This window comes from Clytia hemisphaerica, unplaced genomic scaffold, assembly GCF_902728285.1.
Source record: "Clytia hemisphaerica strain Z4C2 unplaced genomic scaffold, Clytia hemisphaerica genome assembly, whole genome shotgun sequence".
In the NCBI taxonomy this organism is placed as follows: Eukaryota; Metazoa; Cnidaria; class Hydrozoa; order Leptothecata; family Clytiidae; genus Clytia; species Clytia hemisphaerica.
This window is the reverse complement of record NW_027103260.1, coordinates 226,819-251,870: the sequence shown is the minus strand read 5'-3', so window position 1 is coordinate 251,870 and position 25,052 is coordinate 226,819. Positions and strand designations below refer to the sequence as shown.

The 25,052-nt window shown below is 36.3% G+C and overlaps 1 protein-coding gene across 1 annotated transcript in view; it reads left to right on the top strand.

Annotated features, from left to right (window-relative positions):
- Window positions 1–24,270, top strand: part of LOC136799101 (uncharacterized) — a 47,105-nt gene extending 22,835 nt beyond the window's left edge. The window contains exons 22-50 of the mRNA XM_067055789.1: window positions 494–1,168; window positions 1,433–1,642; window positions 2,247–2,362; window positions 2,642–2,694; window positions 3,114–3,265; window positions 3,748–4,053; window positions 4,293–4,613; window positions 5,104–5,427; window positions 5,819–6,562; window positions 7,107–7,418; window positions 8,286–8,612; window positions 13,824–14,138; window positions 14,594–14,917; window positions 15,255–15,425; window positions 15,591–15,908; window positions 16,348–16,497; window positions 16,938–17,111; window positions 17,466–17,639; window positions 18,059–18,168; window positions 18,533–18,609; window positions 18,804–18,946; window positions 19,526–19,828; window positions 19,995–20,291; window positions 20,403–20,708; window positions 20,955–21,418; window positions 21,930–22,027; window positions 22,248–22,404; window positions 22,646–23,138; window positions 23,851–24,270. Of these exons, the coding sequence (XP_066911890.1) occupies window positions 494–1,168; window positions 1,433–1,642; window positions 2,247–2,362; window positions 2,642–2,694; window positions 3,114–3,265; window positions 3,748–4,053; window positions 4,293–4,613; window positions 5,104–5,427; window positions 5,819–6,562; window positions 7,107–7,418; window positions 8,286–8,612; window positions 13,824–14,138; window positions 14,594–14,917; window positions 15,255–15,425; window positions 15,591–15,908; window positions 16,348–16,497; window positions 16,938–17,111; window positions 17,466–17,639; window positions 18,059–18,168; window positions 18,533–18,609; window positions 18,804–18,946; window positions 19,526–19,828; window positions 19,995–20,291; window positions 20,403–20,708; window positions 20,955–21,418; window positions 21,930–22,027; window positions 22,248–22,404; window positions 22,646–23,138; window positions 23,851–24,134 (7,898 nt within the window). The 3' untranslated portion in view covers window positions 24,135–24,270. The remainder of the gene's footprint in view (window positions 1–493; window positions 1,169–1,432; window positions 1,643–2,246; window positions 2,363–2,641; window positions 2,695–3,113; window positions 3,266–3,747; window positions 4,054–4,292; window positions 4,614–5,103; window positions 5,428–5,818; window positions 6,563–7,106; window positions 7,419–8,285; window positions 8,613–13,823; window positions 14,139–14,593; window positions 14,918–15,254; window positions 15,426–15,590; window positions 15,909–16,347; window positions 16,498–16,937; window positions 17,112–17,465; window positions 17,640–18,058; window positions 18,169–18,532; window positions 18,610–18,803; window positions 18,947–19,525; window positions 19,829–19,994; window positions 20,292–20,402; window positions 20,709–20,954; window positions 21,419–21,929; window positions 22,028–22,247; window positions 22,405–22,645; window positions 23,139–23,850) is intronic.
- Window positions 24,271–25,052: the final 782 nt, after the last annotated feature.

Here is a 25,052-nt window from a genome sequence, read left to right as displayed (position 1 = left end):
CCAGAAACGGATTTGACCGAGTTTGTGTGTGTGTTTTTGTAGGCAGGGGCTTTTTCAGAACTCGGAACTGTTGTGTGTGATCAATGGTCCTCAATAACTCGATAACTCAATAACTCAATAACTCGATAATCCCATCTCAACTAAGAGGATCCTAAATAATGAAGATTTTTAAATAAAAGAAGATCAATTTGAATCAACTTCTTTTTTTTCATTCTGCGCTCATTGAGATCATGAATTCATGATATGCACCATTACAATGTCTTCCATGGACCCAACAGCTGATTGGTTGAAAGTGACGTATTGACTGATTTTACGTTACTTACAACCAATCATCTATTGGGTCCGTGATGTAATGTCAGAAGACATTTTTATGGTGTATATCATGAATATCACAAAGAGAGGAAACTGTCAAACTATGTAAGTGCGACTTTCCTTTACATCCTAGACCATTCATCTATAAGCTGAATCATAAGCGCTAATGTTTTCTTCTTAGATTTTTGGAACCTTGGAGGTAGCTCCCTTCAATTAGATTTTGATGACGAATCAATAGAAACGATGGTCGAGAAGCGTCATGGAAACAAACCCCATGATCCTGCCGAAATTCTTATCACCGAAAACATGTTCAGAAAAGCCAGCCCTTTTAATAAAGCAATCTGTTCATCCTCTGCATCTTACAAATTCTTAACTTTCCCTAATAACTGGTATGTCAGTAACCTTGGAGGTTCTCTCGTCCTCACTTTCTGGATGCGTATCCAAGAATTAGTTAATCAACCAGCAGGATCTGAACATGTCATCTATAAGCACGGTAGTATCTACATTATTGGCACTGTCGAAGAAGGTGTGAAACAACGGATAAAAGCTCGTATTTTGATCAAATCAAATGATGAACAATGTCCTTTTGATCTATATTTACCAATCAATTCTTGGTTCTATCTTTTGATTCACTACCATCCATCAACATCATACAAATATCACATACATTTCAATGGTCTATCGCTTCACGATTTCGATGACACCTGCACCGTTATTAACATTCAGACCTTTACTGAAACCACGGAAGCCCGCATTGGAGATTTTGGTGTTGATGTTTGTCTTGATCAATTCAATAACCATAATCATTTTTGGTCACTGTCGTTGACCAGGCAGTTTTTTTACAACTGGAGATTTGGTGAGTAGACTCAGTTATTCATCCTCCTTACAGAGAAATCTGAACACCAACTGAGTACCAACCAGAACAAAATGAACCGAGGAATGCTTGAGAAAGCAAGAAAATTTTTTGTATTGGTTGAGAAAAAAATTTCTTGTATTATTTTCAAGTAGAAATCTGAACAAATTTTTTATGCTTAGAAATTTATAAGTCTGATCAACTAAACGAGGTTAGAGCATTTGGATCCCTCTCAATAAATCTATCATTAATTTGGATGTTTTACAGGATATCGGCGACCATGGGAAGGCATACTGATTAACAGTACTGAAATCACACCTTCTGCCATGAATAACCAAAAATGTTACAAAGAAATCTTCAATAAGAACACTTCAGAATGCTTTGATGTAGATGACGAGACATTAGAATATGAGATTATCCAAGATAATGACTGGGTTTCTTATCCTTCAGCTGAACCAATCAATGAAGATTTACTACGTAAGTAGACCGTTCCCAGTTTACTTTATAAATATAATTGGTTGTCTATACATTGTTGTGTGCCAACATGATCATTCCCGCACCGCCTTGAAAAGATTCGTCACAAAATAGACCGAAACCATTCCCATTGTTGAGGATAATTATAGAAGCTTTATGCCTACTAAAACTTAGTCAGAAGATCTGCCGTATACTATCATCGCTTTTTGATTTGAATGATGGCGCTACTTTTTCCTCCATCAGAATTATTAAAGGCAAAAAGTAGTTGAGCTCCAGCTTCTGGACTAACTAAAACTCAGTCTATTGACTTTAAACCCACAGGCTAATTCTCATCAGATCATTGACACTGTTATAAAACATTTTCGACCATTTTGGGGAGAGAGACTTTCCTGAAGTTAGGTTTTTGCCAACACTTTCGGAAATCAAAGACCCTGAGAGTGGGAATCTTTTTTTTTTGTGATTTTGGGACCCATAAAAAGAATGACTTATTGTTGCACCTTGAGAGATTTAGAGGTGTGAAAAAACCCGTATTTTTATTTAAATGTCCTGGGTTTACAATGAAAGGTATCAGTGATATACTCCAAAAAAAATTTTCTTTCGTGACTAGGTGCGACAGGTCCTTCTTGGGATTTCTTGGTGACGTCAGATATGAATTGGGTTGATGAATATGCTGATAAAAAGACCTGGTACTTCAAAGTCTTTCGAGAATTGCTGGTTGACATGGTAATAAAATTTTTTACAAAATTCTCTATTACGGTGGAGTCTCTATAACTTGAAGCTCTACTCGAATGTCTCCTTAACTCGGTCAAGTTGACAAACATTATTTCGAAATTTCCAGAACTCGAACGAATTTTCGCGCTCCTCCTGCGTGAGATTCCACTGTACTGTATTTCATTTGCAACAAATTACCGAATAAAGGGTTGTTTCTGTTGTCATCGTTGCTTTAAAGAAGAGATGAGATTGCTCCCCTTAATTCACTAATTCACGTAATTCTTGTTTCAGTTCAAAGAAATAATAGGGAAATGTCAGACTACTCTACATGTTCACCATTTCCAGTAAGTATCTTTATCTTCTTCTCAATCACATTCTCACCAAGCTCTCTTTTCTCACCATTATTCTAATTCTCATGATGAGTTTTTTCATAGCAAAGCATTTGTAAAGCACAAACGATTACAACGCTTATGGGCAGAATTTACTTTTTCCAAAACAACTCTGTGCTCAATATTGTGTGGACTTCAAGAATATATTTCTAACAACCTAAAGAAGAGTTATTCATGAACATGATACTTGATGCCCCTCTGCTTGTTGCTCAGCAACTAAAGAGACGGATCTAGGGTAAGTGGAGAAAACCAGTGAAAGGAGCGGCGCCCTCCCCTATTATTGGGTGCACAGATAGAGAAAAGGGAACCTTCGGGTGGCTCTCTACTGCAGTCTCGCAAACTTACATATTCATGAATATCTTTTTCTCTTACAGTGAATCTGGGGATTCGAAGGCAGTGGCAAACATCACTATATTCCTCGGATGTAATGCTGGTCCTGAACTGGCAGATGCTATCTACAACAATCTGACTTATGCTTATCGGTTAAGAAATTTCAACATAGAAGCCAAACCGAATCCTGTTGGACGTGAGTTGATATTTTTACTAAAACAATGATCTCTACTCCTAAAATAACAGTTTGATTTAACAATGTTTTTTTGTGCCAGCAAGTCTGTTTTCACACATTACATTAACACGGCCTGTTTCTGTAAAATCTCTAAAATCCTATTCTTGAATACACAGGTTGCAAAATTATATTAGTGCAGTCAAAACATGTCATTACCTGTGATTACTCGAAAAAGTTCACGTGATTTTATTCCCATGTAACTTGCTTTACAACTTACAGCTGATAACTTTATTAGTGTCAATATATTCGAACTAATCAGAAATAAATATCATGCGTGATTTTGCAGCCTGTGTATTTGAAATGTCTTTTCAAGCCCGGCTAGAAAACTAACGTAACAGACTGTCGTTGTCAAGATTTCTCGATTGAACCATGATTTTATGATTAGATTTTTAGACAAGGGAACTTCTCAATAATTACCAATACAATGTTTTCTTTTCTTTTAGTGCCTCCCTTCAACCCACCTGACTTTGAGATGGTTGTCTATAACGAAACTTCATTCAAAATTACCGTTAACGACCAAGCATGTATCGACGAACAATACCATTATGGATTTTATATATCCGGTACCATCAACTATTACCAGAGCCTCATTGTGGAGAAAGAATTTGAAGAAACAATTCACACGGGTGTCACTGAATTCTTTATTCACGGTTTGAAGATGGGACGGTCTTACCGTGTGAAATTTTATTGCTTAACGGTTCAAGGTTCTTCACCAGGAAAAGAGAAAACCATTGACGTCCAACCAGGAGGTAGGGTTCTGGTTAACAAAAAAACAATTATCTTAAATCTAAACACGTCATTTTCGTGTAAACAAGAGGGTAACCTTAACAGTGGTTCTGTCAGAGGCCAAATGAAGGCAATAGTACAAAAGACTTTTGGGATAGTTGTTAAAGAGCAAATACCTTTGCTGTCCCTCCTCGTGTTCCCCGGTTGCTACAGACCTATCATACTCATTCAAATGTTTAATGAAATTCATTTAAATTTTCAGTGAATTACGAGCCACCTGTCATCACTTCATACACAAACATTAGTCAAACTGCATGTCGTTTCGATTGGCTTTATTACGAAAGAGAATACTGGAATTCTGGTCAACTTCTTGGATACATGATCTATTTTGAGAAAGTGACAGAAAGTTTACATTACAACCAAAGTTTATACATCAATTTCACAAAATTTGATAACGTCACTATAAGTGGTGTGATTGATAATCTGGAAGTGTTTACTAATTACAGTGTTTATATAACGACCATAAATGATGTTGGCGTTGGAAACAATGGAGCTCATGTATTTTGCAGAACCGATCAGGGATGTGAGTAACCTTTTCAGAAAACCCACACTTTCAAACTGGCACGCTTGCAAAAACGGCTTACTCAAGTCGACCCAAAGGCACAGATAAGTTTTATGAAATACAGTTTCCAATAGGAAATTCTTTTGAACCTAACATATCTAGTATTTACATGATTTTCCAAGGTTTGCCCACAGTGTCAAAAAAAGATCTATAGGTCTCATAGGCGGTTTTTAGACCATGTCGAATTTATCAGAGGAAGATATTTTTGATTGCCTCATTTAACGAGCGTTGCACTCCTTCTCATGTTTCCGAGATCCTTGCTCTATTGTCTTAAATCCGCCAGTGGGTCTATTCCGCCTATTCAGTCTTCACGCACTCGTTTTTGCTACTATGTTGAAACATAGCACTCTCATAAGATTTTGTCTAATCACACTGATATAGTTTCCACATGGTAAAAAGGAATCCAACGCGAACGGCTTTTTATACGTAATTCCTACTGTTCATCTTTCAGTACCTGAAGCACCAAACATCACCCAGATCGAACGTCTAGAAGTAAGCCAAACTAAATTCAAAATTATTTGGGATAATTTTGATGACATAGAGAAGTACAACGCGTGGGAGCTCGCCGAAGTCAAAGTCAAATTAACAGCTCTCTATCCAGATTACAATACACCACTATCGAGTTTCGAAACAACATTTTCTGGACCCGTGGGGGAATTTTCTGAAATGGACGGCCAATTTGAAGCTTTCAAAGTCTTTAATCTCTCAGTTTCTGCTGTGAATGTAATTGGCGAAGGTCCGGCTAATTATTTCTGCATTGCTACACCAAGTATAAGTAAGTGTTTTGATAAATGTTTGAATTACTTTGTTAAGAATAGGACAATGTAGTTTCTGGAATTTAAAATTTCATACCGTCCGTATGAACGGCAATCGTCAACCTTATGTTTGGAATTGTGAATTTTCCTGAAGTTTATCTATATGCTTTAAGTGGTTTTATACTCCTGCCAAGTTTTGCACCTCTCTTGCTATTTTAACTATCTTCGATTGATGAAATAAAAGTTGACAAAGACGAATCAATGCTTTTAGCTTGTGTCAATTTATTCTTTGTAAAGTCTTTCAAACTCGAGGGGGGGCAAGAATCATTCGAGTATGTAGATTTCAAGACTAATTTTTTCTTCAGTAAAATTCTGTATATCATTAAACTTTGAATTTGATTTTATTTCCAGAAAACGATCCACCTTCAATTACCATGGAAGATATTAGTGACATCTCCAATAAAACAGCTACTCTCAACTTTACACTTCATTTACCGTATGCCAACGAACACCAGCCTACCCATTTGTATTTTTTCCGTATCGAATCCATCGATTGGTCCGATACACCCCATCGTCGAACATACGAACTAACTCATACAGAAGAAACTACGAAGAGAATACAAGAGAAAATGACTGGTTTAATGGATTGCGATTATACGTCATGGCCTCAAACAACTGCTTACCCTATTTCAGATACCATCTCTCTACACTATAATACTAATTACCAGATAAACACTGTTGCTTGCGACGCTTTAGATTCTTGTCCTAACACACCTGGAACTTTTTACTTTAAAACAGTAGAACATGTTCCTACATGCCCACCAGCTAATATACAATTGACCACTACTGGGGATACATCAATAAGGGTCACTTTTACCGCTCTTGATTTCTTCTGTCTACACGCAGATGCGACAAGTTACAATTTCTTATTATTTGAAACTGATAAATATTTAGCGCTTGAAAACCCATCGAACATGACTGCAAATGAGCTAGAACTATTAGCTGATTTTAAAGGGGAAGCTCTTCCTGATCAAACTGAATATGAATTTGAAGGACTTCATGAATATTGGAATTATTCAGTTATTGGGTTCGCAGTGAATAATGTTGGTTATGGATGGATATCAGATCCGGTATCTGCAGTAACACACCAAGATGGTAATTTATTTCGTTATGTCATTACCGAATTGAAAAATAATTTGTGAAGTAATGTACCTTATCGGAGAAAACTTCGTCAGGGAAAAGTGACGAAATTTGGCCAAGTGACGAATATTTTTCCCCGACGAGAATTTTCCCCGATAAGGTACATCGTGAATGTTAACAGGGGTTTCATGAAAATTAAAAAAAAACACGATGATGAAAAACACCCATAAAACCTCATAAAAATTTTATTTTTAATAGAGTGGTCAAAACACCGGTAGTACTTCAAAGTGTCACAACTTTTGATACAGAAACTTTTGCTTGCCTTTTTATTGCATGTTTTGGAATAAACGTGAAATTATATGTCAATTGACGTATAATTTTAAGTGATTTGAAGCAAAACTTTCGTTTTTCGTTCAACAGTTTAACGTGTTAAGCCGTGTGAAGTTTGATTTAAATTGTATAAACAGAGAAACAACAAATGTTGAAAACATTCAATGATATAATGCTACGGTAAGTTTAGATAAAGCTCATCACTCACTTTCACTTTCTTTTTCTCCAGTACCACACGGTGAGCCATCCAATTGTACCTTGATCAGTCCAAACGCAACCGCATTGACGGTCAATTTCACCCTTCCTCACATTCTACATCAAAATGGTATCATTACCAAGTATAGAATTACCATTCAAGAATTCCCACCCTCCACAGATGGTCTCCAAGATTCATTGGAACTTGATAATACTCAAGAATGGATTTCACACTCCTTTCATCCCCTGATCTCATACACTATCTATAATGTCACAGTGCGTGCGTACACTATGATTGGAGAGGGCGAAGAAATGTGTCACTTGGCATGCCGTGTTATCGAAGCAGGTAAGATGATGATCGTGTTAGGCCATTTCACGGCCGATATGAATCATGGGTAATCAAAACCGATGCACCCCTCTAACCGCTTCCTGTTGGTTAGAGAAAAAAAACTTTTGGACTAACGTAAAGTTGTTCCAGGGCGCGCTGGTTCGATTACCTATAACCCCTTTTGACCGTGAAATTGCCGTTAAGCAGGTAGTGTAAAATAACTATCAAAGCCAACTAGAAGAGGTAATACAACTTTATTAGATGCTACAATCATGGTCGTAATATTTGAGAAAAAAGGGAAATCCACCGGGAAGTTTTGAAACCACAATCGATTTGTAAGTGCTCTAAAGTAGGTTTGAAGGGTAGAGTTTTAACTCTGAGTTAGGACCTTAGGATCTGAGGATCCAAAAGTTCAAAAATAGTCCAATAAGGCTCAGAATATAGCCTGGAAGTCTGCCAACCCCTCCCAAATTGAAATATTCGATTAAGTTAAAGAGATAGCCCAAAATCGACTTTCTCGCCAGAACTTTAAATCTTGAAAAACGTTAAAATAACCGGAATTCTCATTCTATTTCGACCATGATTGTAACTGGGGATGAATCTCTTTTTGTAGACCTGTTTGAGGACATGAGTAAGATTTCCTAATTTTGAGATCCTCAAAACTAAAAACTGGTATTCTTAGAAAAAACAGACACTCCTATCCGAAAAATTGAGTAATGAAAAAAGATTATAATAAAAGAAATACTCAATTTACTTCAACTCCAATCTAGTAGAGACAAAAATATTTGGCTCTATGAAGATAAGAGGTTCTTGGAAGGTCGTGATATTTCAAAAAAATAACCCACTAACCTATTTATTCTTTTATCTTCTTCCTTTTTTCAACAGAGCCAACCGTAGCACCTGAAGGTGAAATCATGAGCTTCGCAAATGACAGTGTGACCATTGAATTCGATGATATTCCTGAACAATATAAATTTGGACAGTTGTTTTATTACAATGTCAGTATCCGTGGTCAACTTCACGATGGAGAAACACATCACGTCAACACGTTACATAACGTGACAGAGAAAGGACTTGGGACGCAACGTGATTACACGTTCACTTCAGACAACGTTTTGTATCCGTTCACGAACTATGAAATCTTTGTAGCAGCTTGTACCAGAGTTGGTTGTGGACCTGACTTGGTGCTTCCCTTCCTCACCATAGAAATGGGTAATGTGTTTGAAGTCGAAAATCTAATATCACTAGTCATTTTGTTAACACTAATTTAAAAATTTAGTGCTAATAAAAGCCCCCTTAATTAAAAACAGCCGCCGCTGTTTCCTTGAAAAGCTGAAAAATTCGTGTTGATTTCAAATCGTGCAAATTTCAAGGACGTTGAATACTTGCCTAGTAATTTTTTCGTGTAATAAGGTAGCTTAAACCTAGTTTTCCCTAATTAATGTGAGGAATTTATATAAGAAAAAGGATGTCTAATTGCATTGAGAATAAATTGAATTTAAAATTATGATTGAAGTATCTATGTAAAAAGTTTAAGTTGAAGAAAAATATAAGTTGAAATGGCTAAGTCCTAAGCAGTGCAAAAAGGCAACACCCAGGCAAAATGACAGGCAAGAAAAGCAAACACTGAAAGGAAAAAGCAAAACTTACCAACTAGCCTGGGTATGAAAACTGTGAGAAAAGTATAAGACTAAGTCATGTTGAAATTGAATATGACTAAGTCTTGATTGAAAATTAAATGTTGAAAGTTGAAATTTGGAAAGTTGATGTTCACCCTTCAAGTGCTCCTTTTGTAATGAATGCAAAACTGAGAATGGCACTGATATTTATCAACTTGTGTATAAAATACAGATCAAAAATTTATAAATGAAAAATGCAAAAAAAGCTTCGGTGGCCAAAAATCTTAAGAACAAGTGAAGAACATTTTTAGACTTTGTTGGCTCTAAAACACCTGTTAACTCTTAGGAAAATGGACAAAAATACTCAAAAGATGCTGAAAATAGGAACATGTTAAGAACATTTTTTGGCTTAAATCTCAAAAAGTTAAGAACATTGGAAGGCTTCAAAAATTTTGGTTGTTCGTATAGAAAAACGTGTAGTATCAACAATCCGTAGATAAGTAAAATCTCAAATCTCCTAATATTGAAAATGTTCTTCGGTTTTCTTTATCTTTCTTCCTTTGCATTACCGATTAGTATAACTACACGTCCATGGTGCCGGCTCTTTCTTGAATGCCCCTCTCATGAAACTCCTTAAATTACAAAATGTTTTAAAATTTAAAACATAATCTACTGGCAAATCAGCAAGCGTCGACTCGGAGGTCAGATTCAAGATATTGTCTTTCTTCGACAACTTTAAGTTCTGTCTTTGGCAAAATCCATAAGAACTACAGCGGTATTCTTGAAATTTCCGAGTTAGAAATTCCACGACATCTTGAATTGTATACACGTCCTGAATAAGGTTTAATCTATCTTTAACGGTAACCCGCTTTTCTAGAGTCTCGTCTTTTCCACATTTCCTACATTTAACATGAACTAATGCCTTTAAAGTTCGGAACACACGTAAAGACAAAGATTCGGTTACATCTGTACTAATCAGAGAGAAAAGATGAACTCTATCTTTGGGCAGCGAGAACTCGTCGTTGTTATATTGGTCTGGTAGGTTTCTTGGGAATACAGATATTTGAATATTCATCATTTCCGACAACCTGTTTTCTAGGTCTTTGACTGTAGATGTTTCTAAAATGTCGACGGTTTCTGGCATCCCAATTCTCTCACCATATGGGCAATTGAGATATACCGTGACGTTTTTAGGCTCAAGTGTTATCAAGTTGAAATACAAGGCGTTTCGTTTTCGTTCTTCTTCGGTTGTGATATGCTTGTAAAGCATTAGCAGAGACTCGTTCGAATCTGGTCCAATCTTTCGATCCTTGGTCATGTAAACTTGACACCGTTTAGAGATTCCCCATTCAGATTCAATAAATCTTCTCAATTTGTCTAAAGTGTTATAAGTTGACACATCAAGCTCTATGACTTTCGTTAAAGATTTGATGACCAATTTCTTGAAACCATACATTCTCCTATCACAGTCTTGATCTTCGCCAGGCTTCGCTTTCGTGTAATTCAAAGAACATTTGAGCTCGATATCCTCGCTGAAAACACCGCCGTTGTAAAACAATTCTTCGATAACAAGTCCTCTGTATAAGGTTTTCCCAGATTTGGACAAATCGTAGATGAAATTTTCACCAAGTTTATCACTGATAACGTGTACGATCTCTCCATATCCTGCTGACGGGTTCAACATGACAACCAATGCGTTTTCAACAATTGTCCAATTCGTATCTAAATCTTTAATAGTCATTGACCGCACTTCTTGTAATCTAAGCTCTTCAAAGTGAGATCTTGAACGTTCTGAAAGCTCTTTTCCGGGTGCTTTTGGGAAAGTTTTGTAAGCTACATGGATGTCAATAGAATACGCGTTGGTAATGAGTAATGATGTCAGATTTGTTGATCGTGTTAACTTCTTTTCGGCGTGATAAAGGACTTGGTTTTGTAAAGGAATTTCCAATTCATTTTGAATGAATGTCATTAGATTCACTGTATCGCAGCTTTTGCTGTCTGGATACCATTTGGCAATCTCCTCATCTCGAGTATTACATACCTTAATGAATGGAAGGCGTAGAATGTTTGAACTGTTTGACTGTTGTTGAACTGTATTTGAAGGTTGACTGAATACTCCAATGTACACGTCTAAAACCTGCTCACGAACCCCATATTCATTTAGAGTTTCTAACCAACGTTCAGTATTCTTGAGAAAAGATCTTTCTTTAAAGCTCTCTATATAAAGTAGTAAAGATTCATTCGGATCTGTGTTTAATTTGTCACAAATCATTGCTTGAAATCCTTTAAGTGTACACAACGCATGATGACGTTGAAACTCGTCCCAACCTATTTCAATAACATTGTTTTCTATGGTGTATCTTTTCGGAAGAACTCGAATTTTTGGAAATACGAAAGATTTCTTCCTGTCATCAGCGAAAGGGAATAATGATAAATGTTCTTTGATGGCGAGACATTTCAAATCGATTTGTATCTCAGCAACCGTTTCGGCTGTTGGATGCTCTATATCGCTAGTGAAAACCAGGGTTTCATTGTCCCTCAAATAAATCCAATCTTGATTTACCTTTCTTAAGATACATTGGTTTTCTATTGGTAAGTCAAGTTTCAAAACTAAATGATATTTTATACTGAGAACCGTCGTCTCCTCATCCTCAACAAATGTTAAATCGGTATCGCGGTTTTCACCATATTGAACTTTAAAAGTGATTTGCCGTGATGATGGATTTTGGCTGTCCATTCCGTCTCAGATTTTACTGTAGGTTTTTTCTCTATGAGAAAAAAGGCTGTAAATTAAAAACAATTTAAGAACACTTCTGTAGGGGCTGGGCCCAAAAGCATACAATTTTTTAGAAAATCTCCCCAAAATATATCGAATAATGGTTAAATTAAGAAGAAAAAAACCCTAAAACTAAGCCTAAAACTCTACGTAAGGCTTTTGGTATAATTTTGCTCATTCCTCACCACCACATTGTATTAAAATAAGCTCATCAAATAAATGTTTTGATGAAACAGCGAAAAAAGTGGAACTCAGATTTTGTTTTCAATCAAATCAAACAAAACATTTAATCGTCGTTGCTAAGGCAACTAAGCTTATATTTTAATTAAGCTGTTGATAAAAAATATTTGAAGAGAGAGAGAGGAAAATAATTGTCTTTCGATTTATTGTAAAAACACGAAACTTGTTAATGTCAGCACCAGCAACCCAGCTGGCACACAACGTTGTTTCAACGTTTATCTAACGTTCACAACGTCCATATAACGTTAGATGAATGTTGAAACAACGTTGTGTGCCAGTTGGGAAAGGACAATATATTAACTGTCGATATTGCACCATAATGACGTCATTAACTCGTGGACACAGAATGTCGAGGTCAGTTTTCGGTACCGTGTACCTCCTTTGTAGCCTGTACACTGATGGCTTTTAGTGTCATAAAAAGTACTCCCATTTCATAGCAGGCATATACATACTCTGATTTTGAAAAATCTGTTGGTTTTTCCTTATTTGGAATTTTGGTTTAATTGTAGTTTAGGATGCCTGGGGTTAAATAATACAGTACTAGCCGGTACCCGGCGTCGCACGCCGGTTAAGCTGTAAGCTGAAAGTACTAAAAGTCCTTTGGATGCTATAGCGGGAGGTTGTCAGTAGTCCCACACTTTATAATCCGACAGTAAAAATGCCCGACGTTGGATTTGACGAATGCGTCAGTATTCCCGAGGGGTAAATAACTCGAAAAATTATCGTACACCTCTACAAAAAGTAAAAAAAAAAGTCAAAAAAGTCAAAAAAAAGGTCAAAAAGTCAAAGAAAAAGTCAAAAAGTCAATAATAAAGTCAAAAAGTCAAATAAAAGTCAAAAAAAAGTCTTGAAAAAGTCAAAAAGTTTCTTGAATGGGCGGATGGGTGGAGCAAAATTTATGGGTGGTTGGCGTTTTTGGACAGATTTGGGCGGAAAATATTGGGCGCCCGAATGCGGTGGGCGTTTTTGTCGGAAAAAGTCAAAATGAAAGTTTGTCAAAAAAAGTCAAAAAATCAAATAAAAGTCAAAAAAAATTCAAAAAGTCAAAAAGTATCGTACACCTTTTTTCAAGTGATTTACCCCTCGAGTATTCCGACAACAATTTTGTCCGACAACGAGTCAAAAAAAAACATATGAAACGAAATATGAATCGCCGAAGAGGAGGCACGTCTTTTATAAGCAACCACGTGCTCATAAAAATCCAAAGTTCCGACTTTGAGGTTGGGCCCTTAAACCCGAATTTATTTTATAGATTCGGGCTATTCTACTGTCGGACTAGAAAGTGTCGGACTAGTGACATGCACCCGCTAAAGTTGGCTTAAAAGCACAATCAAATAAGAACAAAAATCTCTTCAAAGTTTCACTCTAGCCATCCCCGTGTCCTTTAACCATATTTGGATTGTATACTGTCCCTGTGACGTAATTTTTTGTTTAAGTTAAAAATTATCAGAAAGAGCATCATTATTAAAATTATACCGTACCAGTGTCGTCCGAAACGACTCTGCAAGTTGATATTTTTCTCGCTTCGCTCGCATTAAATATGACGTCCAGTTAAAATGACAATATTTTATCAGTTTAAAAAAAATAATAAGATAATTCTAAATTGCTTTTTTTAAACCCTTGTCATAACTTTTCGAATTTAAAGATGTTAAAAATGACGTACACACTTGTTAACAGTAACGACGACTTGAACGGTTAGTGTAAAACGTAGGTCACAGGTCAGTGTTGACTTTTGGCCGATAAGGTATGATTCTTGGAAAATAAATGACCGAATATTTCAATCCATAGCACCCAATGGAGTAGTAAACAACTTACTGGCGGAAAGTACAGCCACCACTATCACCATCCAATGGGACGCTATTGAACCATTGAGTCGCCGTGGCAACGTCACATATTACGTCATCGAATTGTTCCGTCATTCGCACCAATGGGAAGAAGTCATCATGAATGAAGGTCGATGGTATTATTTTGATACGCCAGAGCTGACCTTTACACTTGATCCAATGCCAAATGATACGTTGTTTGATATCAGAGTGTTAGGTGTCACAAAGGAAGGACAAGGTCCAGTTTGTGAGTTAGTACGAATTCGAACCAAAGAGAATGGTATGTTTTCTTCCTTTTTTTTCGTATATATAGCACAGAGATTGTTTTGATAAATACACCTACAAATAGACTGGAGAGTTCCCCTCCTTCTGAGGGCCCAAATGAGCTTATTAGATGTCTCATAATTTTTGAAGGTGATTGTAAAAAAACCATTGATTTGAGTATCAAATTTCAAACTCTAAATACCCCTGTAAACAGACAAAAGAAAAACTAAGAGACGAGAGGACGTTGTGATAGCTTATACTATACAAACTCAAAATATCTCTTCACAATTATAGTATAACCATTTAACACCCATTACCTCTATTTTGCACGGATCATAAGCAGCGACAGTCTTCTAGCTTCTACGCTTGAACGCTGTTTATTTGAGTGCATCACAAACCCTTTTCGTTGCCTTACTGTCAAGTAAATTTATTGAAATCACGATACAATAGCCTAAAATCATCTTCTTTTAGAACCGTCTGTTTACCCCTTGGAAGTTGAGGGTCAAGAAACAAGTAGTTCCAGTCTCCTGATAAAATGGGATGCCGTCCCTAGAGAATACCACCAAGGCAACCTGCTCGGTTACATCATCAAATATCAATATGTGGAAGTGGAAGGATTTAGTTTCAGAGGCGGTTCATTGAATGGAACGGTTCAAACACAGGGAATGGATGTTACAGAGGTGGAAATACAGGGATTGCATTTGTATACAAACTATACTATTCAGATTGCTGGATATACCATTACTGGTGAAGGGCCTTGGTCACCACCTATTGTTGTTAGCACTGGCATATTTTGTAAGTTGGAAAGAATCAGCCTTCTTCTTTCCTTGAAGAAAAATTATTGATTAAACTACTGGTACAGACACGGGGAACTGAAATATGTTCGAGTTATGGAGTAAGGTTTATTAAGAGGCATTGTTGCACTGACGGGAACTATAAACTTGTTCAAGTTAAGGATACATTCGATTTATAGAGGTTCAAGTTAAAGAGATTTCACTGTAGTTATCAAGCTACGTTTTTCTTGGCGGTGCAAGGACGTTCTTCTTTTTTGAAAAGCCTTATAAGAAAAGGAAGGTTTTACCGCCAGTCATCATACTAATCAAAGTTCATTAATCTCTTTTTATTTTTGCAGATGACGGAAATCTCACAGAGTGGACCCAATGGGGTAATTGTGACAAAAGTTGCGGTTTGGGCGTGTCCATGCGTCAAAGATGGTGCACCAATCCACCACCTCTGTATGGCGGATATGATTGTGAAGGTGAAACCATGGAAACACTGCCCTGTAATGATATCCCGTGTCCAGGTAGGCTCTTCATATCTTTTTGTGATGTTTGGATTTTAGGTTAAAAACAAGAATCGCATATCATTGGTGACGAATTGAAAATCAGTCTCCATTATTTACGCTGACTTTCTAAGTGTTATAGAACTTGTTATTAATGCTTTGATATATATTTTTTTGATTTTCCAGGTTTTTATTTGGCGAAAGTTGGTCAAAGCTGTGCAGACTTGTGTTCAGAGGTGGGGAACGATTTTGCCTGTATACGTCTATTGAACACATACGATCGCATACAACCTTTCTTCGAAGCCATTGATGCCAATGATTACACTCAACTTTCAAACATTGATTGCACGTCACACCCTGAAACTGATGACTACCAAAAAGCAAGTGATCCAAGTTACGAGATTTCAGCCAATCGCTGTCGTGGTTACAAGAACTTAACCTTGATCGATTGCCATGCAGTTGGTGGCAGTCAAGATCGAAGACTTTGTAAATGCGTCGATAAAGGTAAACTTGCAACCTGTTTGAAATTACTAGAAAGGGAGTTTGTTCGAAGTAATTGTTTTACCGGGCTTGCAGTTACAGCAACTTGACCCAGTCATTCGACCCTTGTCGAATTTCATTCGAAACATGAATCCAAGATCAATGTTGGTATATCCAGCGATCTGAATAGTATAATTTGTATATAAATGCAATCCCTGTTGTTGTTTTTACTGATGTGAAAAATCATAAAATAATTGTCAGACTCTTCTGGTTCTTGATTTCAATGCTATTTATCCCATCACCATCACCAATTTAGAGTTTCCTCTCTATAGCTTTGCTGTACAAATATAAGCAAAAAGATGCAACACTTTTGATGGTTATATGTTTTTGTTAACTTTACTTTGCTATATTCTTCTAAAAATCATTGAAATTTTTTTTCGTTTTTTGTTTTCATTTTCAATAGACTCGGCGTCGTACACGGAGTGGGCAAATTGGGGGGTATGCAGCAAAGAATGTGGTGGTGGAAGATACCAGCGTTATCGTAGATGCTTGATGTCTTCTTGTCCTGGATCAGATATTGATGTCAACGATTGCAACATTGAACCTTGCCCTGGTAATAGATCTTTCTTTCATCATTCATGAATGCTAATGCGTGTGGAATGCCCTTGTCTGAAAAATATTTTTACAAGAGATAGAAAAAAAAACAAAAGAAAGTTTGTAGCCTTTGATGTACACATAGATTAACCCATTAAATGTCAGAATTCCGTAATTTAAAATTTTAATTAAATTCTTTAATTTCAAATGTGAGTATACGCCCAACAGGTGGTGTCAAAAATAGGGTGGTATGGGTCGCGGCACTCCAAAACAGGACCGAAATTCTCATATGATGCCAGTGGATGCAATATCCAATCACTATTACTCTAGGCCTCCCCTCAAGGTTTATTTATATGAGCTTAATAGAGAGAGCTATTGTTTCTGACGAAAAATTATGTTTTTTGTATCTGGTCCCCATTTCAATACTTCTCTTTCAATATCATTCACCTTTGTCTTTAGTTGATGGCTCGTGGGGACAATGGACCGAGTGGTCCGATTGTACAACCACGTGTGATTTCGGACGGAGAATTCGGACACGTAAATGTGATTCTCCTGTTGCATTGTACGGTGGAAAAGAATGCGCTGGAGTGAACGAAGATTCTGTTAGTGGTTGCAACCCACAGCCATGCCCAAGTATGAACGTCCCCCCTTTTTTTTCATAAAGTACAATTGAGAGAATTTGAAGTCAAGTAATGTGAAACTTTATCATGAATAAACCTCAGTTGAATAATTCAAATACTCGAACAAATAGTATGTATATTAGTCTGAATCGCAGACCTCTATAGATATACTTCCTATATAATAAAATCTTTTCGCTAGAGAATGAGAAGAAGCCTACATGTATAGACGACTCTTGAACATTTTTCAATATTCTTTTTTACTACAAACTTTGAAGGCCCAACACTTAATGAGATTCTTAAGGGAGTAGTTACACTTGCCATTATAAACTTTATCTATCATCATCCTTTTTAATTCTTTCCGATACAGTACACGGTCATTGGAGCGCATGGGGTTTGATTGAACAATGCAAGCAGCCATGTTCGAATTCACGAAATGCAATCAAAAGACGTTTTTGTGATTTGCCGGCACCGAAATATGGTGGAGATTATTGTGTTGGGAATGATACACGATATATTCCTTGCTCATCAACACCTTGTAAAAGTAAGGAATCTTTTCGCACTAATTACAATTTTACTCATACAGCTAGGGAAAGATTTGAGAGTGTTTGGAGCTTGGGGTGTTGTACAAAGCAGAGTAGCCTTACGACCTTCTGAGATTAAGCTTTTGTTAAAAGATTTGTCTTGGACAATATGTTCTACTCCAGTAGTTTTAATTCTTGCCTTCTGTATTACAATGAAGTGAAAATACAGTCACTCTCGTGCAGTCTCGTGTTGTGTTCTGACCAGCCACCAGAACCGTTGCAAAACCAACGGATCCGGCAAGACTCAAACTCGCAACTCTACAATAGTTTTCATTTTTGCTATGTCAGTTTCCCTATAAGACTAGCTAGGAAGTAAGGCCCTTTTTCGCAGCCATCAAAACAGAATTTTTTTTGAACCATAATACATTCGTTTAATTAGGTGTGGATGTGAATTATTACGTACGACTGGTGGACGAACATTGGGATTTTATGATGTACCGTATGGATGATCCCAACACTCTTTTCTTGATGGACAATCTCAGATCAAATGTAAGTATTTTTCTATTTTTTTAACAAGAATTGTTTCACAATTATGAATTTTGTTTTTTATATTAGACTTGGCGCTTAACTATCCCTATTATTTGTTGTTAGCGAGTTTATGTATCGGAGGATATCGAGGGCGACGATAAGTTTAGTAGACCCAAAACAAAGTCGATAGTTACTGTACGGCTTTTTATCGCCTTTATCGCCTAAACAGACGACGGCATTTCGGTGTTTTTACCGTCGTCGGGCAAAGTGGACTGCGATATTGGTCACATGTCAACTTTCCGTTATACCGTCTCCTTCGATTTATCTCGAATACACAAGGTCGCTATTGTCTTTACAAATGACTCAATTTTGTTTTCAATTTTAGATTTCACTGGTGTTCCAAAACAACACAGACTACGGGGAAATCGACAATCAAGTTGGCGTCACTTTTCACAATTTTGAGTAAACCACTTTTTCTTAATTTCCTTCTCCTGTTAAATCTAAATGTCTCCTTAACTCGAACAAATTTTGTTGTCCCTTCATTTTTAACAATGCCTTATAAACCTTACTCCATAACTCGATCGAATTTGCGTTCCCTGTGCGCGAGTTCGAGTTATGGAAACTCCACTGTACTCGTTTACATTCACTGTTTTTAGGAAAGGGAGTGTCTTGGCCAATTTCACAGTGTCATTCCAAATGGTGCATTATGCCGAATCATTAATCCTTCAAGATGCGATCGATAATAATGGTCTTTTAGCTGAAATGCCTGTGGAATTGAAAAATATCACCACTGAGGACGGTAAGGATTAAAGGGGCAATCAGATGGTTTGAGATTTTCAACCTAAAAATCCTTCTATAATCCAGAGTAAAAGATCCAAATCTTTTGGCCTGAATGTTTTCCAAAGTCGAAATATGATAAATTGAAATCTTTAAAAATGGGTTCTTACTCGGTTCTTAAGTTTAAATTTCTATTGTTTTCTCGCTAAAAGTAAAAAATTTGTCAAGATTTTTTTACAAAATAGGTAAAATATCTGAAACCATTTGATCATTCCTTTAAGCATGATGTTTTAAGTAAATAACTTTTGCTTGGTCCCAGTTTGCACATGACATCGATTCAGCTTTCATCTTACGTTATTTTGTTTATACGTAAGACGTAAAGCGTATGGACTTTAAATCAACGCTCTTTTGTTAGCTTGCATTAAATGGTGCCAGTCCTCAGAAAATTTTTCTTGTTTTAGTACAACCAAAGTTTCTGATTCATAAAACTTCTTTTTTTGCATCCTTGAAGAATCCTTCGTCATTTTTCCTAGGCATCACATACCAACTGTTGGCATCCTACACGTCTTGTAACTTTTCTTTTATCTTCTTATTCTGCCAGTACCTTCCCAACCACCCAACAATATCGTTTGCAAATCGTATACATCCACCACCATTAATGTCACGTGGGATCATTCGTTCAAAACGAACCAATCGGGATACGTAGAAGAACATTATCTTTATTACATTTTCATTCGGAATATCGATGATGATTCCCTATGGGATAATGAAGGAACACCAGACAATTCGACACAAATCATTGGCTTGAAACCAGGGACGTTATACGGCATTCGGGTGTTAGTTTCATCCACTGCGGGAATGGGCCTAGCCTCCAAAGAAATTGAAGTTAGAACTGTTGCCGGAGGTAAGTTTCATAATTAGTTAATCATTTATGTTTGTCTTTTCGAGAAATGACTTTGAACTGAACTAGTATTTGGTTGAAATTGGTGAATTTTCATCATCTGTATTCCCTGGCCAAGATATTATAGGTATTGATTTTTTAAGATATTTTCATTATTTATATTTTTCAGCACCTACAGTCTCGCCATATCCATGTGAAATGCAAACATTGGATTCATATACCATCTTCTTCAGTTGGACAGCTATCCCACAATCCAAAGTACCAGGTCGTTTCCTTGGTTACCAGATCAAATACAAACAATACACCAAAAATGACACCACTATTGTTAATGTTGATGCACAGTCTGAACAGAGGACGATCAATGCATTCAAAGCTTTCACATGGTACTGGGTGGAAATTACAGGATACTCCAATGGCGGAATTGGACCGCCATGCCTACCTTTTGTATTCCGAACGCCCGAGGGTGGTAAGTACTGTAATAGCCTTAAACAATAGTTTATATATTTCACATGTTCTGATTCTTTTTTCTAACTTTTGATTATAACTTTCATATAAATCAATTTTTTACTTTTTTTAGCACCCGGGGCACCGCCACCCAACGCCCTCGTGAATGATCAATTTTCCACACATCAGTTGAACATTTCTTGGTCTGCATTACCCCCTGAATATCACAATGGTGATCTGGTCGGTTACCGGTTTTTCTACTTCATGGTGCGTCAAGCGGGCGTTGAATTGGCGGGCCGCCAAACGAAGATTTTGATCGATGTGGATAAGTTTACAATGAGTTATTTGATTGGTGGATTAGAAAGTTATACAGAATATGAGATTCACTTGTATGCTTACTCCAGATATGGTGATGGTCCACCAATTGTTTTGAAAGGATGTAAGTCACCATAATGATTGAACTTTTTTTTCACAGAACAATTGATCATTCCACTACATCTATCAATTTCAATAACTAACCTTACAGTCTATTCCGAAGTTATTTTTTTCGGTTTGAGAATTGATTCTTTAGCTATGGAATGTCTGTTTAACACAATTATGTACATAACATCAGTGCTTTGTGTCGATAATCTTTGCCTTTGCAAATGCTTTGTCAGTTTAAGTTTAACTTTTATTTTCTCAATAGCCACTTGCAAATGTCCGAAAGCTATCTTCACCAATTACTACAACTCGAATCCATTCATGCAAGCAGACCAAATCCGACAAACATATACTGGATTATTTCCCCAACTTCTTTCACAAATTGTTGATTCTGTTTGTACGGGGTGTGCCACGCCCACAACAACTTACTACAATTTATCCATGGATGGGCGTGAACCTCTTAAAGATGACGTCAACAGTGCAATCGCTAACATCGATGACACCACGCATTTTACTTTTCCGATTTTTGGTCAACTTTTTATTAAGACATATTCAGGGTACCCGTTTGTTGGAATTGTCCAGTCTCAAGGGACAGCCATGATTGTCCACCAGCCAAAGATTGTTAGTGTAGGATTTATGAGGATTTTCACAGCTGTGGTAAACGCCAAATCAGTTCTGGCGATTTCAATGTTGTTAATGTGTGTTGTTGGCTGGTTCCTTTGGTTCTCTGTAAGCTTTCTTTTAGATTCTTTTCTTATAGCAGCGTCTTGCCAAAGCTTAATATATTCGAGATATAAATTGAATTTTAGGTCTATTGAAACAAGTATCGCCACCTTAAAAATCGAAACACAAAAACCTTTCAGTGTACTTTAGGCGTACAAACTTTTGCGAGCAGAAACTTCGCAATTTTCGTGAACTTTAGCCCTTTAGCCTTTTTGTTGTGAGGGTAATTCGCGAAAGTTTATACTCGCGAGAAAAAAAACTGAAAATCAAATTTACTCAAATTTTCCTCTTTGATGATAACAAGGATAAGATTTAGTGTAGATTTTATGCAAAAGTCCATCAATTGTGGTTTGAATACATTTGAACGATTAAAACAATAGTCTCATTCACCGAAAACTTAAATTTTCTACTAAAATTATACCTCATTCGCCAAAGTTTTGCCTAAAGTAATACATCAGTTGTAATAAATCGACCTGGAGACTAGTCAAACAATACTTTCATTCGTACTCCCTTTTAGGAGCAAAGCTCTTCGAACAGCGATATGACTATCCAAGATGCATTGCGAGGAGCAAGCGAAGGATTCTGGATAGCTTTTGTTACCATGACAACTGTCGGGTAAGTAGTGATTTCAAAGAATACTTTTATCCTAAAATTCAATCAAAACTCTACACGCTGTCGAGTAGACATTTTTTATATCGAATGAAATCTTTCTGTAGTAAAATGTTTTCCTTTCCTGAAGCAATAAAGCCAGAAGCTTTTTTTTTGATAGCACACTGGGAGCACACTCCACTTGCATTCCAATAGCATATGATTTTGAATTTCTTTTACTCGTTAGATATGGTGATTTTGTACCCACCACGGAACTATCAAAAGTTGTGTTGGCAGTGTGGTCCTTGACTGGCCTCGTTCTGATCGGTATATTTGGAGGCGTAGTTTCCTCAGGACTCAGCGTTGTGGCACTCAATGATGATATCAAAATATACGGATCAACAGTGAGTTCCTATACGTTCTTACAAAATACCTTTTAATAAAGCAGACTTTTTTAAAACTTTGATTCATTTAAAGTAAAAAGCACTATTTTGACATTTTATTAATTGTAGCTTGAACTGGAAACTCAGTCTTTCCTTATCACTTTGTTTAAAAAACCGTGTCGATTTTTTAGCTTTACCCATGGCCATGGCAATATTAGGGCTTGGGTTGCGTTTGAATTTTCATCCTGTTTCTCTATCTTAGGTTGCAACAATTAAAGATTCCTTTGAATATCGAAAAGCCATTCAACTATTTGGAAAAATTGACCCGAATAAAAATTACACGGGTATATTGGATATTATGGCTGCGGTAGAGAGTGGCGAAGTTCAGATCGGATTAATTGATGCTTCATTTGCTCTTGGCTACGAAGCTTTAATGGAAGAAAAAAGTTTGAGAATTTATAAGGTATTGGATTATAATGCAGGATATGGGATGGTTCTTGCAGGAGATGCGGCTAAGCTAGAATCTGACGTTCGAAGCTATACGACATCGAATCAAGCTTACATCTCACGGTTCATGGAAAAAGAAGTTGGTCTTTTACAACCAACACTAATCGAGGTTGAAGAATTACTTTTCACTCCTGAGGAAGCAAACTTCACTTTCATTACACTGACTGGTGTTTTCTTTGCTTTGGTATTTGTCGGTTATCTTTATTGGTTTTTCTGCCGCAAGACGAAGATTCAAGTTCAACCAGAAGGTAAGGTTTCCAAGAGAGTTGTATTCGTTAATGGTTTGCAGTTCACTCAAGTCCAGTGAGAATTTCTTGTATAGTAAGAATATAAGGAGGGTTGTTATTTTTTATTTTGTGTCAAGATTTTCAAACATCAAGAGAAATCTCGCCTATCCTCACCAACAAAACTTTTGATGAACATTAAAACAACGGATTAAAATAGGTAGATAAAAACCCCTCGTTTCTCCAAAGAGAGATTCATTGTCTTTCATCTATTACAAGAAGTTTCCAAAATGATACTCGTTTAGTTTTAAATTTCAAATTTATAAAGTTTTAAATCAAAAAGTGCCACATATGATATATTTTGTTGATTTCGCAAATATTTCGAATGCACCGATTTTTAAAAGCTGACCAAACTCGTAAAAGTGTTTTCTATGAGTTGTCCACCAGTCCAGTTTTCCACCATTTCTAAATCTTTAATTGAAACAATAGTCCAGTAGAATTTTGAATCAACCTAGAAAAAAAATTATAAAAGGTCTCTTTATACCGTTAAAAGATAATTTATGCGGGGTAGAGTCAACTTTTTCGTCATGGGGAAAAAAGTTATGGACAAAAAAGTGACAGGTGGTAAAAATCAAAAATACTGAAAATGAGTTTTTAAAAGTTTTCGGAAATCTTCCATAATTTGGGATTGAAACACGGTACATCTCTAATAATTCATCTCACTTATATTCCACAGAAACATCATCAACTCGACTCGCGAAGATGACATCACTCGCAAAATTCAGCGAGAACTTTTGTACAAAATTTGAAGCTTCGATCGAAGAGATGTCATCAAAAAACCAGAAAGAGTTGATTGAACTGAACTTTTTACATCAGAATTACAAACGTTTGATGAATAGATTAGACTTGTATAAACAACACGAAGAATTCGAGAAGAAAAGCAAGAAAAAATTAGCCAGAGCTATCCGTAAAAAACAATTCGATAGGATCATTGAATCTACGTATGACAAAAACAATTAACTTTTTTTTTGAGAAATTACACATTATTTTGTAATTATTTTTGATAATTTATTTAGTTTTTAATCCAACTATTTGTTCGTAATAAATATCTGACATCACTTGAGATGAATCTCAGGTTTATAATAAATAAGAAATTTACATTTCTGTGCCCTTAAACGGAAACATCTGTAAAATGTTTCACAACATTGATCAATATTGGATGCCATTTAATACCGTAGTTGTCGTTAACAATCCAAAAGTCCGCTCAACAGTAGGTCTTTTCATAAATCATTTTGAGCGCAACGACTGCCTCGTTTTGAAGTCATTAGTTACCGAGATGATTAAACCCCCTGAGTCCTCGAGTGTCACTTTATAAATGGAGTAGACTTATTATGATCTCCTTTGGGAATCAATAGGAATCAATCAAAATAGCAATGTTTTGAAAATGAGTTAAGAGTTGCTCTTGACGTTATTTATGAAAAGGTCAATCAAATAAGCTACATTTTCTAAACGGACTTTTGGATTTTGTTAGCGTTAACTACGGTAAAATATTTTTCAGTGAATTCATTTTCTAAAACCACAGGCCTACACTTCTTTTTTTTATAAGAACCAGTAAATTTTTGTTGAGGCTCGGCTGTTCTTATTTTTTTGGCACTTCGAGCCTCAAATTGTTCTTATCCTGTTCTTATTTTTAGGGCAAATTTGGGGGTATTTTTGGGTTTGAACCCTAATTTCATTAATTTGGCCCTTATTTTACCTAAAACTCAGCAACTCCAGGCACAGGATTGTTCTTAAATTGTTCTTATTTTTTGGCATTTTTGAGCCTCATTGTTCTTAAAAAATTGTTCTTATAAAAAAAAAAGTGTATTCGGCAATTATAACAAAAGTATTTTGCTGTATATTAGATCTACTTTGACTAAGTGTCGGCATAATGTAATT